We start from the raw sequence: 15,246 nt of genomic DNA, 5'->3' as shown, positions 1-15,246 counted from the left end.
TGTTGCCTACTTCCTAAACCTACATGTGTATATATTACTGTAAAGAGTGTCTAAAATAAAGCTCTAAAAAGACCAGGTAAGATGACTAACCTACTGACCTACTGTCTGTGTGGTAATGTAGCAGTCTTTCTTTACAAAATCAGAATATCATTTCAGTGACAGATGAACATTATAATACACACTAGACTGTATTTTTTTTTCTTTTGTGAGCTATATTACGCACAGACTGACCTCACTCATATTCAAATGAACTGTAATTATTCCACTGTATACATCTGTACATGTACAGTAAATCAAATATCACATTATTTTTTGCAACTTTTGTTGATTATTTAAAAAGAAGGATTCATTGCAAGAATTCCATTTTTCTTTTTTTTTTTTACAAGGAAAGCTGACATGACACGGACATCTCAACTCACACATTTCACACATTACCGAGCAAAACCATCCATGTATTTTTTTAGCCATCAAGTGACTTTTTGCTTTTCTTTGACATAAAAAAAAATATAATAATAATAATAATAATAATAATAATAATAGCTTACTATATTTACCAGCTAGTCACAGAACCCTATCATGTGCAGTCTCATGTTCTCATCGGACAGACTCATCATCCAAATTTATTTTCTAGCCCAACCCCTGCAGAAAAAAAAAGGTTCAAAGCAAATAATAACAATAATCATGGGTGGTTTATTATGATGGGACTTTGAGTCTGTCTTTGTGTTATGCCAAGAGTAGCTGATGCAGTTGTTGGTGTCTCTAGCATCAAAACTTGAGATAAAAGAAAATAAGTGTGAGCAGTGGGCAGACAGAGCTGGATGGAGAAAGTGCAGCGCTGTTCACATCGTGTATTGCTCCTGGGCCTGTGGAGAGAGAGAAAGCACACATTCAGAGCACTTACACCACCCTTATATGACTCAAGTTCTCTCACTCAGGTGTGTGTGTGTGCCAGTAATGACTGAGTCAGTAATGACTGAAACTATTCACATAATATATATATATGTGTGTGTGTGTATGAATATCTCAAAACTAGACAGAACCTTGTTGAAATCAACATTTAGTTAATTTTTGCTACAATTACTTAAAGTAAAAATCCACCCTGAATGACAAATAAATTCATCTCAATTCACATCCAAGGTTTATTTTTTAAATTTTCTGAATTGACTTGTTAAACTAGAGATATAACGATGATGCTTTTTCTTTTCTGATACTGAAATCTTGAATTTCACCTGACGCCCATCCAGAAACCTATCCTATATTGTTTTCTTTAAAAAAAAGACAAAAAAAACCCGAATAAGCTTTAAAACCCATTCTTGTTACCTGAAGAACTTCACAGTTAAACTTTTTCACACAAAAATCACTATAATAAATGACAAACCCAATATAATAATAATAATAATAATAATAATATAAAACCAAGTCTAACAAAAGAAAAATAAAGGAAAAATAAAATAAATTAAAAACCCTGTAAATATGTTCAGTCCCAAAGATAAATTTCTTTATCTGAATTCAATTCCAGTATTTGTAATTTGTTACAGGATCTGATGTTTTCTCAGATATCTGAGCCACCATTTTTTTTTTTACCATCCCAAAAATGATACTGAGTATCAGATCCGTGCCACCTTTACATTAAACTTCTTTCATTGACATGCTGATTCATTTTCACTTTGCATCACAATTACTGTTCTAGTACAGTACTGACCATCATGTGAGTGAGATTTTAGCCCTCGCATCACACCTCCACTCACAGTAGTCCTTAGCCTGTCCAGCTCTCTCATCTCCTCATTTGTCCAATCAAACAGACCAGCTTCCAAAGCTTTAATTGTCATGATAATACTCTTGTCAGGGTGCTTGTCATCTCATAGATCTCAAAGAACAAGCCAATCACTGATGTACAGTGATGCTTGAAAGTTTGTGAACCCTTTAGAATTTTCTATATATGACCTAAATAAATATGACCTAAAACATCACCAGATTTTCACACAAGCCCTAAAAGTACATAAAGAGAACCCAGTTAAACAAATGAGACAAAAATATTATATTTGGTCATTTATTTATTGAGGGAAATGAGCCAGTATTACATATCTGTGAGTGGCAAAAGTTTGTGAACCTTTGCTTTCAGTATCTGGTGTGACCCCCTTGTGCAGCAATAACTGCAACTAAACTTTTCGGGTAACTATTGATCAGTCCTGCACACTGTCTTGGAGGAATTTTAGCCCATTTCTCCAAACAGAACAGCTTCAACTCTGGGATGTTGGTGGGTTTCCTCACATGAACTGCCCACTTCAGGTCCTTCCACAACATTTTGATTGGATTAAGGTCAGGACTTTGACTTGGCCATTCCAAAACATTAACTTTATTCTTCCTTAACCATTCTTTGGTAGAATGACTTGTGTGTGCTTAGGGTCGCTGTCTTGCTGCATGATCCACCTTCTCTTGAGATTCAGTTCATGGACAGATGTCCTGACATTTTCCTTTAGAATTCGCTGGTGTAATTCAGAATTCATTGTTCCATCAATGATGGCAAGCTGTCCTGGCCCAGATGCAGCAAAACAGGCCCAAACCATGATACTACCACCACCATTTTTCACAGGTGGGATAAGGTTCTTATGCTGGAATGCAGTGTTTTCCTTTTTCCAAACATAATGCTTCTCATTTAAACCAAAACGTTCTAGTTTGGTTTCATCCAACCACAAAACAGCTTGTCCATGTGATCTTTAGCAAACTGCAGACGAGCAGCAATGTACTTTTTGGAGAGCAGTGGCTTTCTCCTTGCAACCCTGCTGTAGGTACAATCACAGTTACTATTAATATTAAGTGATCAATCTCATTAAATCAGTCTCATTAAATTTGAAGGTTAATAATTATATTGAATCAATCCCATTGAATCATTTAATTTGACTCATTTGAATTGAATTATACCATAGAATCAGTCTCATTGAATCGTTTGAACTGAATCATTCAGGTGAATCATTCAGGTGAATCATTCAAATGAATCATTGAGTGAATCATTTAGTGAATCGTTTCATTAATCCTGGATAAATTACCAAACAGCTAAATTATGGTATATTTCCAAATTATTATTGATCACTTACCATATTACATAAATCATCTGCACCTTTTTGAATTCTTTGAGAGATTGGGGACTTCAGATATATTGGAACACCAACATGAATACACACACCGCTTTGATAATAAATGAATTTATTATAACAAAGATAAAAATAAAATGAATAATGTCAGCAGATATATTCAAATATGATGGTCATATATGTGTGTAAGAGCATGTGTGTGTGTGTGTGTGTGGTGTGAGAGGGCTATAAAAGTTTGGAATGTTCTGTGAAAGGGAGAGCCAGGGTGTGTGTGGAATGTTATCTGAGGTGTTGGGGGGAAGGTGAGCCCCCCCGTGATTTGCCTTGAGACAAAGGAATTCCACCTACTTTATAACATTATCAAATTCACTGAAATCTTGATAAGGTCAAAATGTATAATAAGAATGAAATTGAGGATATTAGTAAGGAATAAGAGAGAGAGAGAGAGAGAGAGACATGCACAGCCTATCTAATTGAGATATTAAAACAAAACAGATCAATTCAACATGCTGCGTGTTTAACAGTGTAACAGATAAACCTGGGTTTAAATTCACACTATTTCAATAAAAGCTAAATTCCTAAGACTATCTTAATTTATGCCCGAATATATTTTACTCAATATCTTGCCTCTAGCAAAGTTCTGAGAAGATGTTCGCCGTTGCAGAGCTTCGCTGTTCATGAAGCACGTGAGCCGCTCGTGTAGAAAGCGCGGAGAGCTTCCTGGTCCAGCGGATCACTTCGGTCGTTTCCATGAAGCAGAGGATTCTTGGTCCGAACTTCAGCGTTCGTGAGGAAAAGTCTCTGATGAGAATAATATGCACAGCGCTTTTGAGTTAAAAAGGATTCAAACACTTCTGAACTTTTAACTGCCTGGGCTGCAGTCGTGACGTCACTTCTAATACAAATAAACAGGCTGTAACTCAGGTTGAGTTTAAAGATCGCGCGACTCTAGAGTTTACCTTGGCCAAGGGTAAGAAATCGCACTGAATGATGGATCTTGCAAGAAAGAGGTGTTTTCGGGTTTGAGAGCATCTCTTTATGCGTCTAGATTCCTTGGAATCCGGACGCAAGAGACAAAGAGCTGGGAGCTTCCGCCTGGACTTATGCACTCATGGCGGACTGACGTAGATGATCCCGCCCAGGCGTGAAGTAGGTCACGCGGAAGTTGGCTGGGAGTTGTAGTTCTTAGACACAAAATGGCGGACTGTACCTACACTGCCATGCACACCATTGTTGTTCAGTGTTCTCCTGATGGTGGACTCATGAACATTAACATTAGCCAATGTGAGAGAGGCCTTCGGTTGCTTAGAAGTTACTCTGGGGCCCTTTGTGACCTTGCCGACTATTACATGCCTTGCTCTTGGAGTGATCTTTGTTGGTTGACAACTCCTGGGGAGGGTAACAATGGTCTTGAATTTCCTCCATTTGTACACAATCTGTCTGACTGTGGATTGGTGGAGTCCAAACTCTTTAGAGATGGTTTTGTAACCTTTTCCAGCCTGATGAGCATCAACAACACTTCTTCTGAGGTTCTCAGAAATCTCCTTTGTTCGTGCCATGATACACAAACATGTGTTGTGAAGATCAGACCTTGATAGATCCCTGTTCTTTAAATAAAACACGGTGCCCACTCACACCTGATTGTCATCCCATTGATTGAAAACACCTGACTCTAATTTCACCTTCAAATGAACTGCTAATCCGAGAGGTTCACATACTTTTGCCACTCACAGATATGTAATATTGGGTCATTTTCCTCAATAAATAAATGACCAAGTCTAATATTTTTGTCTCATTTGTTTAACTGGGTTCTCTTTATCTACTTTTAGGACTTGTGTGAAAATCTGATTATGTTTTAAGTCATATTTATGCAGATATATTGAAAATTCTAAAGGGTTAACAAACTTTCAATCACCACTGTAACTGAATGCAACTGCATCCTACAACTGCAATGCATTCTGATTCTCTGAGTCAATTTGCTGTCTTTACTACATCTAAAGTGGCTTACTCATGAATATGACTTACTGACTTTGTTTTTAGTAGCTAACTGCAAATCTTGACTGCTTTCCCTTATTTATGAGATCAGTCTTTTTCCCCCCTATACACCATTGTAACGGCACTAACAATGTCCCAACAGCAGACAGCAGCTACTGTAACTTCTCACAGGAATAAGGAAAACACAGCACCAGAATCACGAAACACACCGCAATTATTTTTATATTAACACATTTAATGTGCCTGTGATGGCCTGGCGACTTGTCCAGGGTGTACCCCGCCTTTCGCACGTAGTCAGCTGGGATAGCCTCCAGCTTGCCTGCGACCCTGTAGAACAGGATAAAGCAGCTACAGATAATGAGATGAGATGAGACATTTAATGTGTTTCAGGGTGTAATTTTTCTTTAAAGTGCATATCACGGGTAAATTCAGGAGCAAGATCAATGTAATTCTCCTATTTTATATTAAACTTTGGTCAAATATCTGTCACATTTTGCATTTTGTGCAATTTATTTTACCTTGCGCAATACCAGAAAAGTTCAGTTGAAATCAAGCCATTTGAGGTGAATTGGTCCGCCTCTGAAAAAACTTGGCATTTGGATTTCCCAGGAAACATTGATTTCCGTGACGTCACGTGCGGGACGCCTCCCTCTGAATCCTACGTCAGCGTTAGTTTGTTTATGAGAAAACGACCTGGTGGTTTTCTGCAAATTTCTTCAAGGTTATCACGTAATTATTAAAATTGTTAACAGGTTGTGGCAGTGGGGGTTTGGCCAAGCAGCAGTCTGTGAATGGAGGGCGGGGTCGGGGAAGGTAAGTGGCTAGGTCATTACACCTGATGTCAATTTGTGTGTGTGTGTGTGTGTGTGTGTGTGTGTGTGTGTGTGTGTGTGTGTGTGTGTGTGTTGCAGGGATGGAGTATAAAGGGAGGGGGAAAGGAGAGAAGAAGGCCCCCAACCACAGCACTTGTGTGAATGAGTGAGTGAGCGAGTGCGTGAAAGAAAGAAAGAAAGAAAGAAAGAAAGAAAGAAAGAAAGAAAGAAAGAAAGAAAGCAAGCTGAAAAGCTCAATAAAAGTGCGTTTGTGTAAACACGAACTCTCGCCTGCCGTGCTCCTGTGCTCCACCCACATCGGGGATTACTACAGTGGTGCCGAAACCTGGGAAGTACAGAAGGAAACCGTCCTATGGAGTCCTCCCCGTTCAAAGAGCTCATCCTGGCCCTCGCTACTGCCCAGCAGAACCAGCATCAAGAGCTGATCACCCTCCGGAAGGAGCAGCAGCAGCGCTTCGAAGCCTTGATGCTGGCCCAGCAGGAAGATCGCCAGGCGTTCCGGCACCGGCTCACGTCAGCAGGGCCGCCGACCTCCGCTGCCGCCACCCTCACGAAGATGGGACCGCAGGACGATACGGAAGCATTCCTCGCTCTCTTTGAGCAAACAGCCGAGGCGTGGGGGTGGCTGCTGGAGCAGCGCGCGGCACACCTCCTCCCACTCCTAACTGGTGAGGCGCAGCTCGCAGTGCAGCAGCTCCCTCCTGACAGCCAGCTGGTTTTTGCGGACCTGAGGAAAGCCATCCTGCAGCGGCTCGGCCGCTCCCCGGAGCAACACTGTCAGCGCTTCCAGATGCTGACACTGGAGGAGGTCGGCCGGCCATTTGCATTCGGCCAGCAACTCCGGGACGCCTGCTGGCGGTGGCTGAGGGCGGAAGACCGCGACGCCAAGGAGATCATCGATCTGGTGGCACTGGAGCAGTTCACCTCTCAACTTCCGGAAGGAACGGCGGAATGGGTCCAGTGTCACCGCCCGGTGTCGCTGGAACGAGCCATCGAGCTGGCGGAGGACCATCTGGAGGCGGCTCTGACGGCAGGCAGACGAGGTGCCTCCCCTCGCTTCTCTTACCCCTCTCTCTCTCCCTCTCTCTCTCCTGTCTCTGGTCCCCCTCCCCACCCCGTTCCCCTGCCACGAAGGTGGCAGCTGGCTCCTCCCCAGCCGGCCCGTCGCACCCGTGGTGTCCTCCCATCTCCTTCTTCTGTGTCTGTGTTGTCTCCCCCTCAGGTGAGTGACACCCATAACACCAGTGCAGAGGGAAAGCCTGGGCCGGCGTGCTGGCGCGGCGGGGAATCGGAGCGTCTCCCGAATCAGAGCCCCGCAAGGGAGGTGGGGGCTGTCATCCAGATCCCCGACGCGCCAGAAACCGCCCCCGATCGGGCTGGAGCATATCGCGTACCAGTGAGTATTCAAGGGGGTACATAGCACGCTTTGGTGGATTCCAGTTGTAATCAGACCTCAATTCACCAACGCCTGGTGCAAGGTGAGGCATTGGGGGGAGCACAAGCGGTGAAAGTGTTGTGTGTGCACGGGGATGTTCACCATTACCCTCTAGTGTATGTCCATATTCTATTCCGGGGCCAAACGCATAAGATGAAGGCGGCGGTTAATCCTCGTCTTACCCACTCGTTGATCTTGGGTACTGATTGGCTGGGATTTAAAGAATTAATGGAGTATTTAACACGCAGTGGGTCCTGCCCTAGAAGGTCACGGGAAGATCCTGGTGTGGCATTGGCTGGAGAAGCTGTCACAGAGCCGTCCGCGTCAACACCGCATCAGAGTGAGGAGCAGCCTGCTCCTCCTCCCTCTCTCAGGGATTCTCTTGGAGATTTCCAGTTAGAGCAGTCGCGAGACGAGACTCTGTGGCATGCGTTTGACCAAGTGAGAGTAATCGATGGTCAAACTCTTCAGCCAAGCATGGCACCAACCTTCCCCTATTTTGCCATTATTAAAGATAGATTGTACCGAGTGACGCAAGACACTCAAACCAAGGAACGAGTAACCCAGTTGTTAATCCCAAAGAGCCGTAGGGAACTCGTATTCCATGCCGCTCACTTTAATCCCATGGCTGGACACTTGGGGCAAGACAAAACACTAGCCCGAATAATGGCCCGGTTCTATTGGCCTGGGATTCGCGGGGATGGCCGTCGGTGGTGTGCGGCGTGCTGTGAATGCCAATTAGTAAATCCCGCGGCCACTCCAAAAGCGCTGTTGCGCCCTCTTCCTCTAATCGAGACCCTGTTTGAGCGAATTGGGATGGATCTCGTCGGGCCATTAGATCGGTCAGCACGGGGATATCGCTTTATTTTAGTTCTGGTGGACTATGCAACGCGATATCCAGAGGCAGTGCCTCTCCGCAACATCTCAGCACGCAGTATTGCGGAAGCGCTCTTCCGCGTTATCTCCCAGGTCGGGATTCCGAAAGAAATCCTGACAGACCAAGGCACCTCGTTTGTGTCACGCACACTGCGCGAGCTGTATGGGTTACTGGGGATTAAGTCCATCCGCACCAGTGTATATCACCCACAAATGGATGGATTAGTAGAGCGATTCAACCAGACACTCAAAAACATAATCCGTAAATTCGTTAGTGAAGATGCGCGTAATTGGGATAAATGGCTCGAACCCCTGTTGTTCGCAGTACGAGAGGTCCCGCAAGCCTCCACAGGGTTTTCTCTATTCGAATTATTATATGGGCATAAGCCACGTGGCATTCTGGATGTGCTACGGGAAAATTGGGAGGAGGGACCTTCACCGAGTAAAAATGAAATCCAGTACATTCTTGACCTGTGCACAAAACTCCACACCCTCACGCAATTAACCCAGGAGAATTTACGACAGGCACACGAATGTCAAAGCCGGCTGTATGACAGGGGCACGCGCCTTAGAGAATTCACGCCGGGAGAAAAAGTACTCGTATTATTGCCCACGTCGAGTTCTAAATTAGTCGCCAAGTGGCAAGGGCCCTTCGAGGTCACACAGCAAGTCGGGGACGTCGACTATGAGGTAAAGTGAACGGATAGGGGCGGGGCACTGCACGTCTACCACCTCAACCTTTTAAAACGCTGGAATGAGGGGGTCCCTGTGGCGTTGGTAGTCCCAGAGAAGGCTGAGCTGGGGCCGGAGGTAAAAAGGATAACATCGCAGGCCGCTCTGGTCCCTTGTGGAGACCACCTCTCGCCGACCCAACTCACGGAGGTAGCCAGGTTGCAGAAGGAATTTTCCAACATGTTCTCGCCCCTTCCGGGCCGTACCCACCTCATAGAACACCACATCGAAATGCCCCCGGGGGTGGTAGTGCGTAGCCGCCCTTACCGCTTGCCCGAACACAAGAAAAAGGTGGTTCGGGATGAACTCAAGGCCATGCTTGAAATGGGCATAATCAAGGAGTCCCACAGCGACTGGAGCAGCCCAGTGGTCCTGGTTCCCAAGACTTTTTTTTTTTTTTTTTTTAAAGATTTTTTTTGGGGGCTTTTTCACCTTTATTGGATAGGACAGTGTAGAGACAGGACAGGAAATGATCGGGAGAGAGAGACGGGGAGGGATCGGGAAATGACCTCAGGTCGGAATCGAACCCGGGTCCCCGGATTTATGGTATGGCGCCTTAGCCACCTGAGCCACGACGCCCCCGTGGTTCCCAAGACTGATGGGTCGGTCCGGTTCTGTGTGGACTATAGAAAGGTCAACGTGGTGTCTAAATTTGACACGCACCCAATGCCTCGCATTGATGAGTTGCTTGATCGGTTAGGCGCTGCTCGCTTTTACTCGACACTGGATCTAACCAAGGGATATTGACAGATCCCCTTGACTCCTCTATCCCAAGAGAAAATGGCCTTTTCCACACCGTTTGGGTTACACCAATTTGTCACGCTCTCCTTTGGGTTGTTTGGGGTGCCTGCTACATTCCAGCGGCTTATGGACACGGTCCTCTGCCCTCATGCTGCCTACGTGGCCGCCTATCTAGATGACATAATCATCTACAGTCATGACTGGCCACGGCACTTGGAACACCTGAGGACTGTTCTAAAGTCGCTGAGGCGAGTGGGCCTCACAGCTAACCCGAAGAAGTGTGCGATTGGGCGGGTGGAAGTATGGTATCTGGGGTTCCACTTGGGTCATGGGCAGGTGCGTCCCCAAATTAACAAGACTGCAGCGATTGCGGCCTGCCTGAGGCCCAAGACCAAAAAGGAGGTAAGGCGGTTCTTGGGGCTGGCTGGCTATTATCGTAGGTTTATACCTAACTATTCGGACGTCACCAGCCCGCTAACCAACCTCACTAAAAAGGGGGCTCCAGATCCGGTCCAGTGGATGGAGCAATGCCAACAGGCCTTCTCGGAGGTAAAAGCTGCACTGTGTGGGGGGCCACTTTTACACTCCCCTGACTTCTCTCTCCCCTTTATTTTGCAGACTGATGCATCGGACAGGGGGCTGGGGGCCGTTTTGTCCCAGGAGGTGGAGGGTGAGGAGCGCCCAGTGCTGTACATCAGCTGAAAGCTGTCGATGCGCGAGAGCAAGTACAGCACAATTAAAAAGGAGTTTCTCGCCATCAAGTGGGCGGTCCTCACCCTCCGATACTACCTGCTGGGGCGCCCTTTCACTCTCTGTTCGGACCACGCGCCCCTCCAGTGGCTGCACCGCATGAAGGATGCCAATGCGCGGATCACCCGTTGGTATCTCACTCTCCAGCCATTCAAGTTCGAGGTGATCCACAGGCCGGGGGCACAGATGGTGGCGGCGGACTTCCTGTCCCGTCGGGGGGGGAGTCAGCTTCAGGCCGGATGGCTCCCCAGCCTGAGTCGGGCGGTGGGGGTATGTGGCAGCGGGGGCGTGGCCAAGCAGCAGTCTCTGAATGGAGGGCGGGGTTGGGGAAGGTAAGTGGCTAGGTCATTACACCTGATGTCAATTTGTGTGTGTGTGTGTGTGTGTGTGTGTGTGTTTGTTGCAGGGATGGAGTATAAAGGGAGGGGGAAAGGAGAGAAGAAGGCCCCTGACCACAGCACTTGTGTGAATGAGTGAGTGAGTGAGTGCGTGAAAGAAAGAAAGAAAGAAAGAAAGAAAGAAAGAAAGAAAGAAAGAAAGAAAGCTGAAAAGCTCAATAAAAGTGCGTTTGTGTAAACACGAACTCTCGCCTGCCGTGCTTCTGTGCTCCACCCACATCGGGGATTACTACACAGGTGTATCGTAGGAGGGTGTAGCAACATTACATTCTTCATCCAAAGGTGAAGTAACATTGCGCTCAGGTGACAATTCTATATTTCAATGCAAAATCGCTCGCTGCTAAACTTGGTCTACACAGGCTGTGCACTGAAGCCATGCAAGCTCTCGCAGCCTGCTGGCGCTTCCGCAGGTGATGTCACGAATCTGGCTCCAGACTCCCTTGGGATTTTTCCAGACGCGTTTTGTTATTTTATTTTTTTCTGCTGTAGACAGATGGCCTTGTGCAAAATTACCCTTCTGGATGAGTGTGTAAAGGGACATTTTATCATATATATAAAATTTGGTCCAGGATATGCACTTTAAAGTCAAATAAGTCTTATTGAGACTTTGCAATTATAGGACTTTAGCTGCCTTTTTTCCAGCAATGTGTTATTTACTTCTAACTGAATACATGTGAGAAATTTTACACCAAAATATAAAATGCTTAAAAGTATCAAAATTATAAAGCCAGAAATTTATATCTGCTTTGAGCTTATTTAGGGTGAACATTTTTTGGTATAATATGTTAAAAAACACAACATTTTTCAGTTATACATTATCTTAAATATACACATAGGCCAAATGATAAGCTTTGCAGTTGTAACTTTTTTCACACATTTGAAATCAGCCTCAGTTGTTAGCATTCCTGTTTTCATCATGACATTAATTTTGCATGTTAATATGTATTGCTTTCGTGAAATGAAGCAATGACTAGATATAAATGGATTTATATTACTACATAAATTTCCTTACCGTACAGGATTATGCTTGCATTTGTGATTCCCAGCGTGTTCATGGCTACACATGTGTAGTTTCCATAGTCCTCCTCAGACACGTTGAAAAATATCAACATGGACTGTTTACCTTTGTTTTCGATTTTGACTCCATTGAGTCCATTGAAAAGGCTGCAAAGAACAAGGTCATTCTCTGGTCAGTTAATGAAGTACTGAACAGAAATTTTCATTTCTTTCAAGTCAGTCAGTACACTGTTTATAATGAGCTCTCACATGGATGCTACCAGTTTTTGAACATGACTTTTGGATGCTAGAATGTTAGCATAAACTGTGAGACAAATATGTTCAGATTTACTTTTTCCAGTTAGATCTATCTTTTTTTAAATCCCAATTAAATAAAGTCATTTCTCTGTTCACGTACATTTACATATTACTTAGGCTGCATCCAAATTCTCAGTATGTCCTAACGATGGTTAAGTACCCAACCATGACTGGAGTACATTCGATAAGTAGGCAAGCAAGGACATCCTCTGACCTGGATGTTCACAGATTATATATATATGTGTGCTACAAAAAAAAAAAATGGACTGCCAAAAAACAGAAATGTTTCAACAATTCCTGATACATCTGTACACTGCTGCACCAACCGGCTTTATTTTAGACAGTCATTTTCTATCTATTTTCCCCGGGGGAATTCTTCTTCAGTTATTCAGATGCTCCAGCTGAATTATGGGATATCATAGTGTCGTGTAGTGTAGTGTAGTGCTGTGTGGTGCGTTTGCATACTACAGATGCAGTATATCATCCAGGTACCCTTCAACGACAGTTAAGTGCCTACTGAGTATTCAGACACCCTGACAGTATTGCTTTTTGCATACTGATAGTATGGAAGTATGAGTATTCGGATGCAGCCTTTGATTTTCTAATTCTAAAGTATTTAACTTGAACACATTTGTAAGTTTAACCAAAAATATTCAAAAGCTTCACTAACCACCAGTAGACTGGTACCAAAATTCAAAAAAGTGCTTATTTAAGGAGTTAAAGGCATTTTTGAGACAAAGTCGGCAAACAGTCTTATTTTGTCAATTTGGGTGTGCCGAATTCAAATCTGCAATATGCCGAGCTCTATTTGACCTCTGTTGACCTCTAGAGGTCATTGAACTTTGGGCCTGTAAATGTCTCAGCTGAACCCAGTTTCTCAGCTTTCTAAGGAATGAAATGTACTAAAATGATTAATGAAGTTAGCAAATGGCCTTGTTTGTTAAATGTTTGGGTGCTGAATTCATTTTTCATTTGTAAAACGACATATGACCTCTGATAACCTCAAGGTCATTAAACTTGGCCTATAGGCCTATGCATTTAACGGCATTTTTAAACTGACTTTACTCCCCCAAAAAGAATATGAACAGACAAAAAACAAATAGAAAGTAACAAATACAACATTAAATGCCAGTCCATGTACATGTGACTTACTTTTCACAATGAGAATGCCTAGGCGATCACCTTACATAACATTGCATTACATTTAGCGGTTATTGTTTATACAAAGCTACTGAAAAAAGGACAGATTCAGCAGCATACAAAATGTGGGGGCATACAGGGTACACAGGTTAATCAGGGTTAGTATATATGAGAGTTTTTTTCTTTGTTGTTTGTTTTTTGTAAAGGCTTTACCCCGTTTAAAACAAAACAAAAAACAAAGAACAAAGAAAAAAACTCATATTACTAACCCTGATTAACCTGTATACCCTGTATGCCCCCACATTTTGTATGCTGCTGAATCTGTCCTTTTTTCAGTAGCTTTGTATAAACAATAACCGCTAAATGTAATGCAATGTTATGTAAGGTGATCGCCTAGGCATTCTCATTGTGAAAAGTAAGTCACATGTACATGGACTGGCATTTAATGTTGTATTTGTTACTTTCTATTTGTTTTTTGTCTGTTCATATTCTTTTTGGGGGAGTAAAGTCAGTTTAAAAATGCCGTTAAATGCATAGGCCTATAGGCCAAGTTTAATGACCTTGAGGTTATCAGAGGTCATATGTCGTTTTACAAATGAAAAATGAATTCAGCACCCAAACATTTAACAAACAAGGCCATTTGCTAACTTCATTAATCATTTTAGTACATTTCATTCCTTAGAAAGCTGAGAAACTGGGTTCAGCTGAGACGTTTACAGGCCCAAAGTTCAATGACCTCTAGAGGTCAACAGAGGTCAAATAGAGCTCGGCATATTGCAGATTTGAATTCGGCACACCCAAATTGACAAAATAAGACTGTTTGCCGACTTTGTCTCAAAAATGCCTTTGGGTGTCACAATTCTGGATTTTGGTACCAATCTACAGTGGATTTTGTTAATACTAAACCCTTTTCAGCTCCATTCCAGGCTTTGGTATATACAACTGCTATTTGTCCAGTAAAACTATAAAAATGTGCTTGTTTTGTTGTGTACATCTTCTGTATTTCCTTTTCCCTTACTTGTTCCTTGTTTTCATTTATACAACATTGCTATCCTACATAGTACACATGTCTTGAAATTGCTTCATTGTGAATTAGACTTGCTGCAATTCACCCACCTCAAATCTCAAAATGTAAATTTAAAAACGTGTAACAGTACTCACAGGGAGAGCTTTACATTGGATTCACATTTTGAAATGTGAGGTGGGTGAATGCCTAGGGCATCACTTAACACATACTTGTCTATGTAGTTCATTGTGGCGGAAAAGCATACCTTTATGCATTTAATTGAGTATGATTAGAACATTATTTTTCTTTACTATTTTCTTCAGAAACTCAGCCTAAGAGCACTTACCTTCATGTGTTGTGCACACACAGATATCTCACATGTATTTACCACTCACTGGTCAGTTGTTCTGACATTCATACAATTTTCCAATCAGCCAACCATGTGGCAGCATTGCAATGCATAAAATCATGCACATTACACATTAAGAGCTTCAGTTAATGTTCACATCATTAAAACCTCGCTTTTTTCTATTCTTTTTGTGCAACTTTTCCAGTCTTTTGTTACCCCGTCCCAACTTTTTTGAAATATGCTGCTGGCATCAAATTCAAAATGAGCATATATTAAAAAAAAAAAAAAGAACAAACCAATAGCATTTCTCAGGCCATGTACACACGTAGCCAGGTATTTTTAAAACCGAACATTTTCCCCCCCTCCGTTTATAAAAATGTTTTATCCACACCACCTCGTCTTCGAAAAAAATCCCTTCCACACATAACCGAACATCTGCGTTTTCAATCACATTCATAAGCATTCCAAACCTGTAGATGGCATTATTTCCCCAAATCCTCCCCCTAATCACATCAGAATAGCACCTGCACAATAATTAACGCTTTCAAGGCACTACTCCGATCCATTACTCTTTGTCCATGCTTA

At 43.2% G+C, this 15,246-nt stretch overlaps 1 protein-coding gene across 1 annotated transcript in view; it reads right to left on the bottom strand.

Moving 5' to 3' along the window:
• Positions 1–389: 389 nt before the first annotated feature.
• opcml (opioid binding protein/cell adhesion molecule-like) overlaps positions 390–15,246 on the bottom strand; it is a 354,049-nt gene continuing 339,192 nt past the window's right edge. The window contains exons 6-7 of the mRNA XM_060908985.1: positions 11,865–12,016; positions 390–863 (exon numbers count right to left, since the gene is read on the bottom strand). Of these exons, the coding sequence (XP_060764968.1) occupies positions 766–863; positions 11,865–12,016 (250 nt within the window). The 3' untranslated portion in view covers positions 390–765. The remainder of the gene's footprint in view (positions 864–11,864; positions 12,017–15,246) is intronic.

The sequence above is a fragment of the Neoarius graeffei genome, chromosome 25, assembly GCF_027579695.1.
Source record: "Neoarius graeffei isolate fNeoGra1 chromosome 25, fNeoGra1.pri, whole genome shotgun sequence".
Taxonomy (NCBI): Eukaryota; Metazoa; Chordata; class Actinopteri; order Siluriformes; family Ariidae; genus Neoarius; species Neoarius graeffei.
This window is presented reverse-complemented; position numbering and strand designations above follow the sequence as displayed.